The following is an 18062-nucleotide window of genomic DNA, read 5'->3' on the forward strand; positions in this document are numbered from 1 at the left end:
TTTGAATCTAAAGCTTTATATTTGTAAGGCTTTATTTGTTTGAATGTATTTATTTTTTTAGTGTTTGGCTCAAGAAAAGGAATTTCTGTATCTCAGCAATTTAGAAAATAAATCTTGTTTTTGTTTTGTTTTGTTTTTTCCTCCAAAAAAAAAGAATTGCAGAAAATCTGGTTTTTAGAACCTAAGCAGATTAGAAATTTCATTCTAAAATCAGAATCATATGATCTAATTCATGCTCTTATTTTTGGCACTTTCATTCGGAAAAAAGAAGAAGATAAATTACACTAATCTCTTTTGAGATTTGGGTAAATTATATATGGATAAATTGTTGAACGTTATTACTTTGGCTTTCTTTAAAATTGAGCGAACTCAATCACATCCCAAACGTTTTCATTATAATAGACATGTTGACCAAATTTTATAAAATAATAATTTTAACATTTCCTAAGAATTAGCGCATGTGCACTGTGATCAACTTACAAAAAAAAAAAAAAAAAAAAAAAATTATAAAATAATAATTTTACTTTTCCCTTATATAAAAATGAGGACATTATTAACTTTTTACACTCAAAGTTATCTTGTGCCCTAAGAAAAATCAATATAATTCACCACACAAAAAAAACAAAAAAAAAACCCCTATGACCCAGTGATTGATTGTATATATGTATGAACTCTCTAGAACACATAACACCAAAAGGAACGCCCAAGGATTTATTGGGAGACAAGCCCAAAGCCCAAATGAAGCATAAAATAATCTAGCCCGTGACAAGGAATAAATCCCAGCCCAAATTAGTAGACCGAAGTGTGTGTCATGACTCATGGCCTAAGCCCAACAAAAGTAACTGTTATGTTATCTGTATCTTGTCTTGTTCGTAGCAGTTATGGGCCTACAAAGAATTGGGCGGTTCTAAAATCTAAATCATTGGTTGTGAAATTGATCCAACAACGACTCTTTCTCAAACGCGTTCTTTTGAATCAAATATATAATAATAGTCAGTCTCCAATATCCCATTTTTTTGGATTGACTAATTTTCGGCAAAAATTATACAGTAATTTTCCTACAAATGCCTGCCGCTCCCTCATTTCTGTGTTTGAACGTATACAATAACCTTAAGTTTTGGAGTGTTGCATATGTTGTTGTCACATACAACATTCGAATCTACTTGTGTTATTGGGACCGTCCATGGCCGGTCCAATGCTTTTTCCTTGCTAGTATTTGAATTCTATAAATACACCCCTTTGTGGCAATCACTTCCATAAGCAACTCAATCTGAGAATATAAACTGATCGATAAATTAGAGCTACTAACAATTCTAAAAGTTGCAATGGCCTCTACTCAGATCATCATCATCACCATCCTCGCACTCATCACTCCAATTTTTGCCACAGAATTCATTGTCGGAGACAATGATGGTTGGAAGATTAACTTCGATTACGAAGCTTGGGCCATGGGGAAAATGTTTATGGTGGGAGACACACTAGGTAAGTATACTAGCGCTCTCTCTTATTTTTCATGTTACATTGTAATATAGTATGGTACTATTAATTTTTGTTTTATTTTTTATTTTTGCATAATAAGTATACAACTACTATTTTGAAAATTATAACTAATGGTACAAATCAACTTTCTTAATATTGTAGTTTTCAAGTACACGGAGGGATCCCACAACGTGTTCAAGGTGAACGGAACTGGATTTGACCAATGCATTAAACCATCGGCCAACGAGGCTCTGACCACCGGAAATGATGTCATCACTCTTAAGACTCCAGGAAACAAATGGTACATTTGTGGTGTCGGGCAGCACTGTGCGATGGGGAATCAGAAGCTTGCCATAACTGTGCATGAATCAGTGGCTCCAGCACCTATGCCTGCTGGTCCAATCTCTGCTGCAGCCACACAAGGAATGGCTGCATCTAGATATTATGGGTGGATGGCGGCTGCAGCTTTTGGCATTCTTTTGATTGTCACGGTTTAATATTTTGAATTTGATGTGTGTCGAGTACTTTATGAATTCTTTTGGTTTTGGTTTGATTTATTGGGTTGAATTCTTTTAATTTATTGGATTTGTTGGATTATTTAATTTACTTGTGATCCATACTTGTACCAGTTTAATTTTGGCTCATAGCATTTAGCCTGTTCACTAATGCTTTTTTTTTTTGGGAAGTTAAAGTTGTATATCTACCACAGGAAAATGACGCGATCACGCTGGGAGAAAATGGAACATTAATGAGGTTGGCAACTAGAAGCTTGCATTGGCAAAAATAAAAAAAGTTATGTTTGGAGTATGAATCCGTCCATTAAATTTGAAATTTGAGAAAGTTAAACAAAGCAAAAGTAAAAATTATATGCTATGTCTACTTTCAAAGTGTGATTGTTTTTATTTCTGTTCTTCAATATTTGAAATAGATTTAGAATTAGATTTGCTCTGTCAGAATCTCAGAATCTTCAATCAAGCTCCAATTCCGATGAGATGTAGAACAACACCACTAAATCACTCATGAATATATGTGTGTGCTCTCAAAAATATAATCAGAATAATCAGGTTTAATTTTCTGAAGAATTTCTCTAAAGGCTTTCTCAAAATATTTAATTGATGTTCTTTAAAGCCATACCTCAATAATGAATGAAAGAGGTATTATATAGAAGTTTGGAAGACCTAAACACACTTGCAAAATAAGTAGGATTCGTGCATAGGATTTAGAAGAAAATCTGGACCAAAAAGGAATCAAAACGAAACAGGAAATCAAGTTACCAAAAACTGACTCAGGCTCTTGAACCAATACAAGATTTGGCTACCGGTTCAAGAAGGACACCGGTTCAACCTTTGGCTACCGGTTCATAATTAACTACCGGTTCAAAATTGATAGTGTTGAAATCCTTTTTAACAACATTTGGCTACCGGTACCATGAAGTCCTTACCGGTTCCTAATGAACAGATGTTAACTCTGATGTTCCTTCAACCTTCTAAAATTTCCTAAGTGCTCTCACTCACTCACATACCTTCTTATTTTTTTTCTTAGTTGGTACTCACACATACTACCTCCACTGAGGTTCGAACCCCTGACCTCCCTTTGGAAAGTAGGGGCCTTGTACCGCTAGGCCATAGTTCTGTTGGTCTCACACAATCAATTTTGAACCGGTAGTTAATTCTGAATTGATAGCCAAAGGTTGAACCGGTAGTTAATTCTGAACTGATAGCCAAAGGTTGAACCGGTATAATGCATGAATATCAATGCAATGTGTTCGGCTCCTAAAAATCGGGGTCCTTTCCAAGTGCGGAAAGGAGGGTGAATGTCGGGCGTGCCAGGAACTGCTGTCGTTTTAAAGTGGATATCCAAACAACTATCCAGTAGGAGATTGTAGGGATTAGGTGATTGAATGAAGGACTGGAATTATAACCTTCAAAGGTTCTTTTTGCCTTGGAAAAGGACTTTCGGACTGAACTATGGCTAGTGGAAAGGAAAACGGTATTGAAAGTGCAGGACTGGAAAGTAATGTGCTGGAAAGTAGGAATAATAAGTGCAAGACTTGAATTAAACATATTGAAAGTGCATTACATGAATGAAAATATACATGAATGTAAAGAAATTGAAGGACTGTTGGTTGTGTGTGTTGAATAGGGTTTGCAAACTAGCTCTAAGTGCTCTATTTATAGAATTTTCCATGCATGCAGCAGCTTGATGTGGCAACTCCAGCGATTTCCACGTGGCCAGATTCTGGACTACCAAGTGTCCCATGATCTCTTGGCAGTTGTAACTTCTTCCTTCCATCTTCTCCCCTCCCTGTTGCAGACTTCAGCCATGCTCTCCACGATCTCAGTTTATGGGTAGTTCTTGCAAAATATTTTCCACTTGGTTTCTCCATAAGTTGACATGTGTCTCACGTCTCCATGTTCTTCTTCTCTAGACTCCTTTTCTTCCTCTAATGCCATATATACATGAGTGTATATAAGAATTATTACAGACCCACGTTCCCTTTTTTAACTGAAACTTTCCTTCTTGAATCTTCCATAACATCATGGCCTCCTGAATCTCAGCGTCTTCTTCATCATGAACTATATCTGACATAAATATATATGTACAAATATATATATATATATATATATATATATATATATATATATATATTTATGAATAAAGACCAACCCACATCCATCTCTTCTGTAGACCGCATCTCCTTGAATTTAGCTGAACTTTCCATGGCGTCGTGGTCACTTTTCATTCTTCCACTGACTCTAGATCGTGGGTTGTAGTTATAGCACACTTCCTCAATTTTAACTTTTATCATGGGTTGTTCCTTCCATGAATAGATATATCATCCTCAATATTGTACAATCACGTCTCCTTAATTTTAGCAACTTCCCTTCATCTTTGCCTCATTTAGAACCCATGGCGCCATGGATTCCTTCCTCACAGTAGTTACTTCATCGTAGGCCAAATCTGACAAATATATATATATATATATATATATATATATATATATATATATATATTTATTTATTTATTTATTTATTTATAGAATTTAAACTCCCACGTCTCCTCCCTTTTAGCAACATTGTTTGACTTAGCTAAATGAAGTCTCCTAGAAATAAGGAAAAAATCAATGATAAGCGCCGAATATTACATATTCAAGTGCCCTTAGTTGCATTAGTTAAGTCTATTATTTGATTATTTTATATAGATTAGCTTCATTTGCATGCTTTTGTTTATTTTCAGGTTGGTTCCCCAAAGAGAGTTAAAAGAGATGCTTTGACGAGTTCTTAAAGAATTAAAGCACGCCGTTGCCAGGGACCTTCATTTTGGCCAAAATTAATGATCCATGGGACTCATGACGCTCTATACAAAAAGTTCTAGGAAGAATTGCTGCGTCTTCGGGCTGAGCCAAATCATTTCAGGTTGCAAGTAGCAAATTGGTGCAAGGCTGTAACAGTGCGGGCGCCGGTTCATTTTCCATCAGACTTTGGCCTCCAATTCTGACCCTTTGTATGTGCGAATTTGGTCTTTAGTAAAACATGAAATATGAAGGTCTATGAGTCAGCATTCCATAGACATAAAGTTTTCCTTATTTGGAGTTCGGAGCAAAGAGTTATATCATTTTTACCAAAGGTGCGCAGAACAGCTTGGCAGCAGTGAAGTTTGACTTTGCTCTTCATTTTAGACCCACCAAACTTGAGAACTGGACTTCCATTAAAACATGGCGTACTTAGAGCTTTGAATTAGCTTTCCAAATCTTCAAACGGTTCATCATTTGGAGTTCGGAGCAGAAAGTTATGGCCATTTTACCAAAGTATCTCAAAGCTGAGTAAGTTGACTTCGAGCGCTCGAAGTGCTTACTTCGAGCGCTCGAACTTTGGGCAGAATGTAGCTGAGCAAGCTGATGGAACTTCGAGCACTCGAAGTGCTTATTTAGAGCGCTCGAACTTTGGGCAGAATGCTCTCCGGGATCCATCACTTCAGCCCACTTGCACCTTGATTCCCTCATTTCTGATTTCCATCTTTATGGGTTGGTTGGAGATGTCTTTTGGTGGGAGTTAAGCCTTGTTTGGTGGGAAAGGATGTCTATAAAGGAGGAGAACCACACATAACAACTGGATATCCCATCTTGCAAGATTGGTAGAGAGAGAAAGAGGAGGAGAAGATAGAGTTCTTGAAGCCAAAGAAAGGGAGCTCGAAAATGGAGGTTGCAACCAAGCTTCTTCCTTCTTCTAAGGCTCCCATGGGTAACTAAACCTCTATCTAGGGAGGTGATGAGGCCCCTCCCTTGTAAGCATGTTCTAATTTAGGCTATATTTTGGGGATTAAAATGTATGTTCTATGGTCTTTTCATAACCAAGAGCACTTCATTTCTTGTAATGAATGTTGATATATGTATGGATGATTTCTTTAAGTTGATTATCTTGTTTTAGATGATGTCTTATATTAATCATATTGCTTGAGTTTTTATGGTGAGAATGGAGACAAGGTTATGAAATGGTTTAATGGCATGTTGATAAGGACTTTGATAGATCATTACTTAGGTGAAACCTTTGATGATTTATGCTTATTTCTTACCTTTATGTGCTTCATCATTTTATCTAGGGCTTGATAGTCTTTCATTCATGTATAGGGATGGAGCCGGATTCACTTCCCTAGTCCTCTTTACTTGTATTTCATTTCCCTTAAACTCTTGCAAACTTTTACTTTATGCACTTTACTTTCATAGCTTAAGTGACAATCAACAAATCCTCTATGAACACCCCATATCATTCTAAAAATACTCTAGACACTTAGGTTGCCATAGATTAGCGTAGTTCCAGTGGTTCGACTTACCCGACCAATAGCCCTATTTTACAATGATTTGTGCTATTGCGAAGGTTGATTTATAATTGTAATCGACTCAACCGATCAACCAACCCCACGTTCTCCTTCTTTTTTTGCTAAACCAACTTTGGTCTTACCATATTTAGTAAGATAACAATCCCTTAAGAATTGATATGCCGTGGTAAGTCCCATAGAACTCACCAGGTGTTGAAAATCGATTGATTGGATGAACCTTGTCTTGGATAATTATATGAAGTTGCATGTAGGATAGTGTTTCCATGCAATCCCTATATTCCAAATAGGAAAAAGTGGGCTATTGTTTTAAAGATGGCAAGTCCTAATAGGACTCACCTCTTTCCTTTTAAAATAGAAAAACCCTATATAGTAGGATTGTATTGGTCTACTTTCAATTACTACGTAATATTACATAGTTTCCAATAAAATTTATTAGAGTTACGATCTAGCGTGGTAAGTTCCATTAGAACTCGCCACATGTCGCATTTCCATTGGGCCAAAAATAATGGAGTAAACACAATGTAAATGCAATGATTAATTGTTCTCCCCCTTAATGCAAAAAGTTCTCCCCCTTAATGCAAGTATCTTTCTCCTTATGATATCAATCTCAACTCTCTCTCCCCTTTTGTCACAAATTAATAAGGGTCTCAAGGTAGAAATATCCTAGAAGAAGGAAGCGACCAACCATAAAAAACTTATAAATTGAATCCATTGAGAAAAATAGACTCCACAAGACTATATGTATCAACAAATATAACCAAGATCAATTCAAAAAAGTTCCACAAACTTAGTAAGTGTAGTAAAATCACCACCAAATTCCAAAAAAAAAAAAAAAAAAAATTTGATCTGTCAACTGTTTAGATTTCAGACAATAAATCAATAATATCACATATCCTTAAAAATCAAACAATCAACATGTGCAAAAGACTATTTTTTTTCTCTTTGTGCTCCATTTTTCTTTTTGCACATTGGCGGCTTTCACGCTTATGGGCAGCCAGCTCTTTCCCTAATTCCCATTTGTTTCGAGTCAAGGTAGATTCGAAAAATTTCCAAAGGTAGCATTTTCCACCTCTCACTTTTTCGAAATAGCAATTTTTTTTTTTTTAAATAAACTTTTCATTTCAAACTGTTTTTCAATTTTCTTTTCTTTTCACTCTTTTGGTCTAAAACACATAAAGTAAGTTTAAATTCCAAAACAATGATCAATCATGTTAACATCATCTTTAACCAAAACGATGACATCAAAAATAAGTAAATGTACTATTAATGATCCATTTGCTATACGAAACAAATAAGCAAAACCAATTTTATCAATTCATAGCCATAACATGTTTTACACAGATAATCCATGTGTCATAAAATTCTTTGTGTTCAACATAATCAATCAATATGGTTTGCTTACCTTCCAAAAAAACATAATCTAGACACTCAAGATACGCATGCAAATCCTTTGTAGATTATGTTCTTGCAATGCATCTAATCAAGACAACAGACGCCTATAGATTTTCTAAGATGAGAAAACTTAGGAGCATTTAATGGCTTAATGAAAATGTCAGCCAAATTCTAATCATTATGCACTTTTTCCAAAGACACGGCATTTTATTCAATAAGTTCCCTAAGAAAGTGATGTCGATGTTAATGTGCTTAGTCCTAAAATGTAAAATTGAATTCTTTAAAAATATTAATTGTATTAGTATTATCACAAAAGATAGCAACATAACTCACCACACAAAAACATAACACATTTAGTGATTGATTGGATGAACTCTAGAAATAACACAAAAAGGGACGCCCACCTTTACTGGGAGACAAGCCCAAAGCCCAAAAGAAGCAAGTTTTGCCTATGACAAGGAATAAATCCTAGCCCAAATTAGTAGACCAAAGTGTGTGTCATGACTCATGGCCCAAGCCCAACAAAAGTAACCGTTAATGTTCTTGTTTGTGGCATTATGCCTACAAAAGAATTGCGCGGTTCCAAAATCTAAATCGTTGGGTGTGAAATTGATCCAACGGATTCTTTCTCAAACGCGTTCTATTGAATCAAATATATAATAGTCAGTCTCCAATATCCCATTTTTTGGATTGACTAATTTTGGGCAAAAATTATTATTTTTCTGCATATACCTGCCGCTCCCCCATATCAGTAGCTACACGTGTTAAACAATAGTTACAATACCACCATGGCTGTGTGTACGAATATATACAATAACCTTAAATTTTGGAGAGTTGCATATGTTGTTGTCACATACAACATTGGAATCTACTTGTGTTATTGCCTATTCGGGCCGTCGATGGCCGGTCCAATGCTAGCTTTCTCCTGGCTATTTGAACTCTATAAATAGACCCCTTTGTTGCAATAACTTCCATAATTAACTCGATCTGAGAATATAAATAAATTAGAGCCACTAATAACTCTAAAAGTTGCAATGGCCTCTACTCAGATCATCACCATTACTCTCCTCGCACTCATCGCTCCAATTTTTGCCACGGAATTCATTGTTGGAGACAATGATGGTTGGAAGATTAACTTCGATTATGAAGCTTGGGCCAAGGGAAAAATGTTTATGGTCGGAGACACACTAGGTAAGTACACTAGCTATCTCTCTTATTTTTTATGTTACATTGTAATATAGTATGATATATATATTTTTTTGCATAATAAGTATACAACTATCATTTTGAAAATTCTTACTAATGATACAAATCAACTTTCTTAATATTGTAGTTTTCAAGTACACGGAGGGATCCCACAATGTGTTCAAGGTGAACGGAACTGGATTTGACCAATGCATTAAACCACCGGCCAATGAGGCTCTGACCACCGGAAATGATGTCATCACTCTTAAGACTCCCGGAAACAAATGGTACATTTGTGGTGTCGGGCAGCACTGTGCGATGGGGAACCAGAAGCTTGCCATAACTGTTCATGAATCAATGGCTCCAGCACCTATGCCTGCTGGTCCAATCTCTGCTGCAGCCACACAAGGAATGGCTGCATCTAGATATTATGGGGGGATGGTGGCTGCAGCTTTTGGCATTCTTTTGATTGTCATGGTTTAATTTTTTGAATTGATTTGTGTCGAGTACTTTATGTATTCTTTTGGTTTTGGTTTGTATTCTTTTAATTTATTGGATTTGTTGGATTATTTACTGGTGATCCATACTTTACCAGTTGAAATAAAAATTTTCTTTTAGAAATAAAGAAGATACAATTGCGAAATATCATTTTGTATTAGAAAGTGCTGAATTTAATTTTGGCTCACAGCATTTAGCCTTTTCACTAATGTTTTTTTTTTTTTCCCGGAAGTTAAAGTTGTATATCCACCATAGGAAAATGACGTGATCACTCTCGGAGAAAATGGTACATTAATAAGAACGGCAACTAGAAACTTGCATTGGCAAAATAAAAAAATCATGTTTGGAGTACCGAATTGGTCCATTAAATTTGAAATTCGAAAAAGTTAAACACAGCAAAAGTAAAAATTATATACTATGGGAAGAAAATTCTACTTATGAGTTGGTCAAGAAATGAAAATAAGGAGTGATATTGAGGTAATTAACTGGATGCAAGCCTTTAAAAATCATCACAAAATCATGTGAGTTGTACGCAGCAAAATATTTAGAAAGTTTTGATTATTTTAAAAACAGATTTTGTGTATTTCTAACTTTCTTTATTTTAGCAATTAATAAATTAATATTATGCAATATAAAATAAAGCAAAGTAAAGTTAGAGATGACACCAGGATTTTTAACGAGGAAACCCCAGTTGATAAAATACGTCAACTGTTGGTGTAGGAAAAACCTCGTGGACCATGCAGTCCAAAGTATATCGATCCACTACGCTTGAAACAAAGTATACTGAACTTTGACTCTGGCTCACACCCTATCGTTCTACCAAACACCAATTGTTGACAATTCTCTGGCTTTGCGACTGCCCGTCCAACAGTAACCTGACCTCGGGCTTATGCTTGATCTTTGTAGAAGAGTAGCAGGTATATCAGACAACACTCCTCGAATGCTCCAACCCTTTCAAAGTGTGATTGCTTTTACTTCTATTCTTCAACTTCTGGATTTGATGTAGAAGTATATCTGCTTTTGTTTGATTGATGTAGATGCAATTGTATGATCACGATCAGGATTTTGAACAAAACAACACTAAACCCACTATGTGTTTATGTGTATGTGTTCTCGAAAGACAAATAGAAAATTCTTTAAGAATTTCTGAGACAAAAATCTTCCTAAGGCTTTTAAGAATAATAAACTGATAATGCAAAAGCCGTAAATAAACCTATGTGTATGACAAGGTTTATATAAAGTTTTAGAATGTCCTAGTCCTTTTGAAAATATGATAAAATTCGTGCATAGGACTTGGAACAATTCTAGACCAACTAAGAAAGAAATCTGAAACAGGAAACTGAACTTTCCATAAGCTGTTAGGACTCTTGAATTGGTTCAGGAATGTGGGAACCGGTTCAAGTATGATAGAATAAATTTCGAGGCTAATGATGAAGACTTGAACCGGTTCAAGAAAGTGGGAACCAGTTCAAGTATGGCAGAATGATTTCTAAGCCAAATTTAAATGGCTTGAACCGGTTCCAAGAAGCATGAACCGGTTCAAGTCTGCCAGACTTGATTCCTAAGGTTCTAGGCACTATTTTTGGTATGTTCTGAAACTAACCAAATATAGAATGTGGCCTAACCTTTTTGGATTTCTTCCTAACATGTTATTCTTCCTTTTTTGTGATGATCTCAGTTACGGCATCTTTGACCAACCTTCCAATTCCATAGTCACCGTCAATCTTGATAACTTGCATTATAAGTAACTTGAATTACAATTCGACTTGGATTTGTTTTGTTTATGATAATTGCCAAATACAAAATAATATCTCACAATCTCTCCCTTTGACAATTTCGTGACAAAACCCTAAGCACAATTTGAATAATCTACCCAAAGCAAAAAAGTAAATTACAAATTTATTTAAAGGAAAAACACGGAATATCACTGTTCTCTTCTCTTCTTGGATATATGGCTTGACCTAAATTCCTGCACAATATCAAGCAACAACTACCAGTGAAGTTTAATATATATTTTTTCTTTTAAAAAAACTCTCCCTTAAGTACATATCCAAAAAAAAATTATTTATCTTTATCTCCCCCTTAACATCACATTTGTTCTCCCCCTTTTTGTAACAAATTGACAAAGCAAAGAGACGTAGACAAAACATCCAAACATGTCATTAAATCATATACCAAGAAGATCCAAAAATAATGACCATGTTAACAAGAGTATGATGTCATGATGCATGATAAATGAACACAAAAGTCAGCATCACTTCTCAACCACTATGCCAGAAAAACATTATCTTCAGTCTTCTCTATTATCCTCCTCAGCCTCCTTATCTTCCTCATCCTCATCCCTATCAGAATAGTCATCCTCATCCTCACCTCTCTGACTATTGTCTTCTCATCTGCCATAACTCAAGTTTGAGATCTCTAAGGTCAGCCATCATCATCTCTTGGTTCTGAAAGATAGTCTGCTAATTCTAAAACAAAAGAGAATACAACAGGTTAACATCTGCTCTAGAAAAATTTCCTTTGGGAGGAAATAGCTGAGTAATCTCTGGAGCCTGTGAAAAACCCTCATCAGCAACTCTCCGAGCCTTTCTAGCATTTTACCGGGCTGATTTTGACTTATTCAGAGCACGAACGTCTAACTCAGTTATAATATGCTGATGGTATGCTCTTGGAGGAATCAAAATATTCTTCATTTTGTAAAACTCCATGATGATAATAGGAAAAGGTGAAGAATTTTGGCGCGAGATTTTCTTGGAGTGAACCATCATTAAATTACACAATTAATGGTGCAAGTAGAATAGTCTCATTATCAGCAAGAAAATATAGAACTTGCGCTCGCTCGAGAATGATCTTGTCCTTTTTTCCAAAATACCTGAGGTTAGCCATAGCGAACAAATTAAAGAACACTGCCTCGTTTGTCAGAAATCAAGTTGGAATGTAATCATCATTCCATGGAGAATTTGGAACACAAATATTTTCTGCAATCACCGGTAATTCAGGAACTGAGACTTCTAAAGGTAGAACTTGTCCGGTCATCTGATCTCTATCAGGAAGGTCCAAGATAGATTGAATGGCTTCTTCATCAACCATATAATCAATCCCAAAAACTGATACGATGAAGTGAGTATCCTTAAACTCTCGAATATTGGCATAAAAGCAGTGTACCATATCCGGAGAAAAGTAGCTCTTGCCCAGCTTGATAAAGAACAACCATTTGTTGGTTTCAATGTATGTCACAAGCTTTTATCCGGTAGTGTCATGAAGCTTTTCTAAATTGACATTCCTCTCAGTTTTGATTGGACCATCTTTGTAGTAGTTAATATAAGCATTCCATGCATGGTCATTGTAGAAGTGACATTGTTCAAATTCAACCTTTTCTGTTGGTGATACAGATAGATACCCAGATGGTACCTCTTGAGAAGATGAGTTAGTTGTTCTAGGAGTTGATGTCCTTCTTCTTGCAGCATTTGAACCTTCTTGGGGTTCTTGAATGTCAAATGGTTGTTCTGGGCCTCTAGGGAGGCTTTGGGTGTGCAACCCCTTTGCCTTTAGCCTCCTTGGAGATTTTAGGAGCCATATGATTCACACAACTTTTTGTTTTGAAGCTTACAAATTCTTTCAGTAATTTTATTAAACACCTGGCGTGCAACCCCAAAGGTGTTTATAGATAAAGCTTGATTTGATCTTCAATCCTCCCAAAAACTCAATAACAATGCAAGCCTATAATCCTAAGCACAATTTGAAGCTTCAACCAACCCAAGAATCAAAACAATTAACCAATCCTCTAAATTCTTCAAACCTACACTCTAATTTCATTCTCAAACCCATTTTTCAAGTTCAATCTTCAACATCATGTAATAGTTCTTCAATCCTTAATGATATTCATGCAAGATATGTTATGGAATGATGAATAAAATATATATATGAATGATGTATATATGTGGGTGTATGAGAGTTAGAAGAGATGTGGAGAAGAAGGGCAAAAATCGCTCCTAGAGAGAGAGAGCAAAGTGTCTCTAAAGCGTGTACACAACCAGGCCTTTCAAGCCTTGAACCGAAGCCTTGAACTAGTTCCCAAACATTGGAATCGGTTCCAGATCGTCAGTCCACTTTGGCTTTCAGCTAGTGGATAGCTTGAACCGGTTCCTACCTTTTGGAACCGGTTCAAGACACAGTCTTGAAACCTTGTGTTCTTCTTCTTCTTCTTCTTTTTTTTTTTTTAAAAAAAAAAATTTTGCAGAATATTTCTAACACATTGATGATTAAAAACTTACAATGAAATATCTAGAAACTTAAAAATAAAAAATCTTTTTGAAATTTTAAAATTTTTAAAATTTTTTCTTGTTTTGTTTTGTTTTGTTTTGTTTTTTTTTTTTTTAAAAAAATAAAATTAAAAGAACAAATCACCAATTATTAAAATTATTTGGTCAACACATGATTCAAAACCCTTTTAGAGAATTTTTTAAAAAAATATCTTAGAGAACAAATATTTGACTCTGTAGACTTTTCAAATAATTTCAAATCTCATAAAGTAATAACAACATGAAATCAAACTTGTAAATTTTTCTGAAATTTTTTGACATTAATCTAGCAAGTTCATGTGTGTGTGTGAAATCCAATCCAATCCATCTTTAGTTGAATTTCAATTGATCATTGTCAAAACCTTATTGATCGAAAAGCATCAAGATAAAATTGTTTTGAACAATTTTTCTAAGCAAGGTGACTTTCACTCTAAAGAGTAGTCAGTAATTCCCCAACTCAACTTATCTCCGCTTTTAACTTCAATTCACAGTCTAATGGGAGCTTTCGATCAAATCTCAATAGGCAGACTTTTTCTTAACAAAGTATTCAACAACTTTCAAAATTTTTCTTTTTCAAGCTGAATATTTTTCATCATATATATATATATATATATATATATATATATATATATATATATAATTTTAAGCTCCTATTTTTTTCAGACAATAACCTTTATAACTTTTGTGAATAATAAACCATAGTCAACAAATCAAAAGATTTTCAACCAAATTTGTCAGAGATGGACTAGTGCATAGAAGTCTATGAACTTAAGAGATTTAAATCTAAAAATCCCCTAATCAATGCAAATCATCTTTCATTGTATAGATTACAGACCAAAAATCTATTTTTATCCAAATTATCATGTGTCTCAATTTGCATTCAAAGACAGATCATAAATTCCTTAAAAGAATTTTCACATGTATAACAAGAAGATTATGATCAGATATTCAAAACCCTAACCAAACCCTAATAAGTGATCCAATGGCAACAAAATTTTATTTTAAGCACAAGCCATGATCACTGAATTTCATAAGACTTAGTTTGAAGGTGAAGTCTTTTTGGAATCTGATTCCATGGACTCAACAGGCACAAAATTGTTCAAATCAATCTTTTTGATCCACGTAGTCTTAATTCTCACTTCTTAAAATTCTCTTTCATTCTTTACCTCTTTCTTAGGCAAATTTTCAGCTTTAGTAAACTTAGGTGGCACACAATTCTTTTTCTTTTTAGAAAACACTTTTTTCTTAGCATGAATCTTATGAGAATGAATTTCAGAAAAATCTTTCTTTTTCCAGTGTGAATTCCTTTTAGCATGAAAATTTCTAGCATGAAACATTTTGCTTTCTAGCATGAAACCTATTTTGTGTAAAGGAATTATAACCATGAAAATCTTAAAAAGAATTATCTCTTTTCTTTTTGTAACAATAGTGTTTACTATGTCTGTTCTATCACAATAAGAACAAAAAAGCACCTTGGACATATTCTTAGCATGAATAGGCTCAACAAAAAGTTTAGGCTTAACAATAGGCACATTCAAGTTCATGGGTTTAACATAAACAGTTTGACTCTTTTTACTATATGAAGCCTCATTAAAACCTAATCCAGTTTTATCACCTACATGCTTACCAACACTAATCATTTTATCAAGCTTAATCTGCCCAGAAGTAAAAGCAATTAATTTCTCTTGAGATTTTTTCAATTCAAGTTCAAGAAAATTAGCTTTAGCAAGAAAAGATTCTTTAGCAGAATTAGCTTGACTTACCTCGCTCTTAAGGAATTTTACCTTGTCATGAAGATTTTGAATTTCAAATTTGTTCTCCTCAAGCAAATTTTACTTCTCTCAACTTCTTAGATTGATCCTTGAAATTCTTGCTCTTTTTAAGGACCCTACTAAGACTTTCAGACATGAGAGTTATTTCATCATCACATACAAAATCCAATTTATTCATAGGATTTTCCATCATAATGTTGAAGCTAAGATGAAAAACAAAGACAATTTTATTTTTCCAAAAACAAAAATAATTTTATTTTTCCAAAAACAAAACTTTCACAAGGATCAACTCAATGTATAGAGATAGGCTCTGATACCAATTTGTGAGTTGTACACAGCGGAATATTTAGAAAGTTTTGATTATTTTAAAAACAGATCTTGTGTTTTTCTAACTTTCTTTATTTTAGCAATTAATAAATTAATATCATGCAATATAAAATAAAGCAAAGTAAAGTTAGAGCTGACATCAGGATTTTTAGGGAGGAAACCCTAGTTGATAAAATACGTCAATTGTTTGCGTAGGAAAAACCTCGTGGGCTGTGCAGTCCAAAGTAAACCGATCCACTATGCTTGAAACAAAGTACACTGAACTTTGACTCTGGCTCACACTCTATCATTCTACCAAACACCAATTAATGACAATCCTCTGGCTTTGCGACTCTCTGTCCACCAGCAACTTGACCTCAGGCTTATGCTTGATCTTTGTAGAAGAACAACAGGTAGATCAAACAACACTTCTCGAATGTGTGAGATATATTTTTATAAAGTGGCATATTTCGGTAACAAAACTAATCCTATTTGAGTTGTAATTTCAGTTACCATATCCGACTTGATATCAATTGCGGAATTGGAAGTTTGTACAGAAGAGGAAAGTAATGTTGATCATCGAAAATGAAAGAACAACGATTAGGACATCGTTTCCCACTTAGGACACATTGATATACATGGTAAATTTACAGAGTTCAAAAAATACAGATTTTCCAAGTTCATATTGGAATATGTCAAGTGGGAACCGGTACCAAGATTTAGGAACCAGCTCCAAGTTCTAATATTCGAGAATACTCACTGTCCTTTGGGACTGGTTCCACAAGTCCTGATTGTAAAAGAAGTCCAGTTTCCTTGTTCTGTTTAAATACCTTTTTGATTAAACTTTCCTTCCAAGTCCTATGCACGAATTTTTCTTTATTTTCTGAAGGAATAGGACTTTGCAAACCTCTATATAAACCATGTCATATACATTGGTTTAAGGGCGGCTTTTACGGCTTTTGTTCTACAAATTCATTATTTTTAAAAGCCTTAGGAAGATTATTTTTGCAGAAAATCAGAATTGATTTTTCTGTTATCTTTCTAGAACAAATACACATAAACACATAGAGAGTTTAGAGTTGTGGTGTTCAAATCTTGATCGTGATCATACAGTTGCATCTACAATGATCAGACAAAAGCAGATCTTCTTTTACATCATTCAGATAATTGAAGAACAAAAGTAAAAGCAATCACACTTTGAAAGAAATTCATGCATAGGACTTAGAACAATTTTAGACCAACTAGGAAAGAAATCTGAAACAGGAAATTGAACTTTCCATAAGCTGTCAGGACTCTTAAACCGGTTCAGGAATGTGGGAACCGGTTCAAGTATGGCAGAATAAATTTCGAGGCCAATGATGAAGACTTGAACTAGTTCAAGAAAGTGGGAACCGGTTCAAGTATGGCAGAATGATTTCTAGGCCAAATTTAAATGTCAAGCTTTGCTATACTTGATTCCTAAGGTTCTAAGCACTATTTTTGGTATGTTCTAAAACTAACCAAATATGGAATGTGGTCTAACCTTTTTGGATTTCTTCCTAACATGTTGTTCTTCCTTTTTGTGATGATCTCAGTTATGACATTTTTGACTAACCTTCCAATTCCTTAGTCGCCGTCGATCTTGATAACTTGCATTACAAGTAACTTTAATTACAACTTGACTTGGACTTATTTTGTTTACGATAATTGCCAAATACAAAATAATATCTCACAAATCAAAGTCATTTTCTATATGAAATAAATCTGGTTTTATTAATAAAATGTAAGAAAAAAACAGTTTTACTTGGATGAAATAATCCGGTTGAGCAAAGGAATATTAAATATATTTTGAGCATAGTATATTATATATATTTGTTACAAAGTTTGAAAGTTATTGTTGTGTTTCCAGGTAACAACACTACACACTTTTCACTAATAAATAGTACTCCGTAATGTTTAAATGCAGCTTTTATTATTATTTTTATTTTTGTCCAGAACAATTTCATGATCTGCTTACCTTAGAATGATTCACACCAATATATATATATATATATATATATACATATAGATTTTAAATATCAATGCTTCAAAGTTGCCTGACTCTGGGACCATACCTGATACAACTGAGAGAGAGAGTTTTCGAGGATTTGGGAGATAAAAAGGCTGCAGAGAGGCCTCCCTACTCCGACTTGAAGTGTCTTACATTGCTAGGGTCAGAGAAGCCTCCCTGCTCCGACATAAAGTGTCTTACATTGCTGGGGTTAGTATTTTACTTGTTTTATGTGTGTGTGTGTGTGTGTATATATATATATAT

At 34.5% G+C, this 18062-nt stretch overlaps 1 protein-coding gene across 1 annotated transcript; it reads left to right on the forward strand.

The window, feature by feature from the left end:
• Positions 1-1325: 1325 nt before the first annotated feature.
• Positions 1326-9375, forward strand: LOC132309801 (blue copper protein-like). Its single transcript, XM_059808075.1, has 4 exons — positions 1326-1483; positions 1712-1879; positions 8786-8898; positions 9041-9375. The coding sequence occupies exons 1-4, from the start codon at positions 1326-1328 to the stop codon at positions 9373-9375; spliced, it is 774 nt and encodes a 257-aa protein (XP_059664058.1).
• The last annotated feature ends 8687 nt before the right edge of the window (positions 9376-18062 follow it).

The sequence above is a fragment of the Cornus florida genome, unplaced genomic scaffold (genome assembly GCF_030987335.1).
Source record: "Cornus florida cultivar Cherokee Brave unplaced genomic scaffold, ASM3098733v1 CherokeeBrave_3.0.0_Hap2_Chr05, whole genome shotgun sequence".
In the NCBI taxonomy this organism is placed as follows: Eukaryota; Viridiplantae; Streptophyta; class Magnoliopsida; order Cornales; family Cornaceae; genus Cornus; species Cornus florida.

Bases quoted from the DNA above. Each gene is read 5' to 3' on its own strand.
- LOC132309801 (XM_059808075.1), top strand. From the start codon at position 1,326: ATGGCCTCTACTCAGATCATCATCATCACCATCCTCGCACTCATCACT. The intron at 1,484-1,711 runs TAAGTATACTAG...CCAATGCATTAA, and splicing joins ATGGTGGGAGACACACTAGG to ACCATCGGCCAACGAGGCTC. The intron at 1,880-8,785 runs AATCTCTGCTGC...CCTCGCACTCAT, and splicing joins GCACCTATGCCTGCTGGTCC to CGCTCCAATTTTTGCCACGG.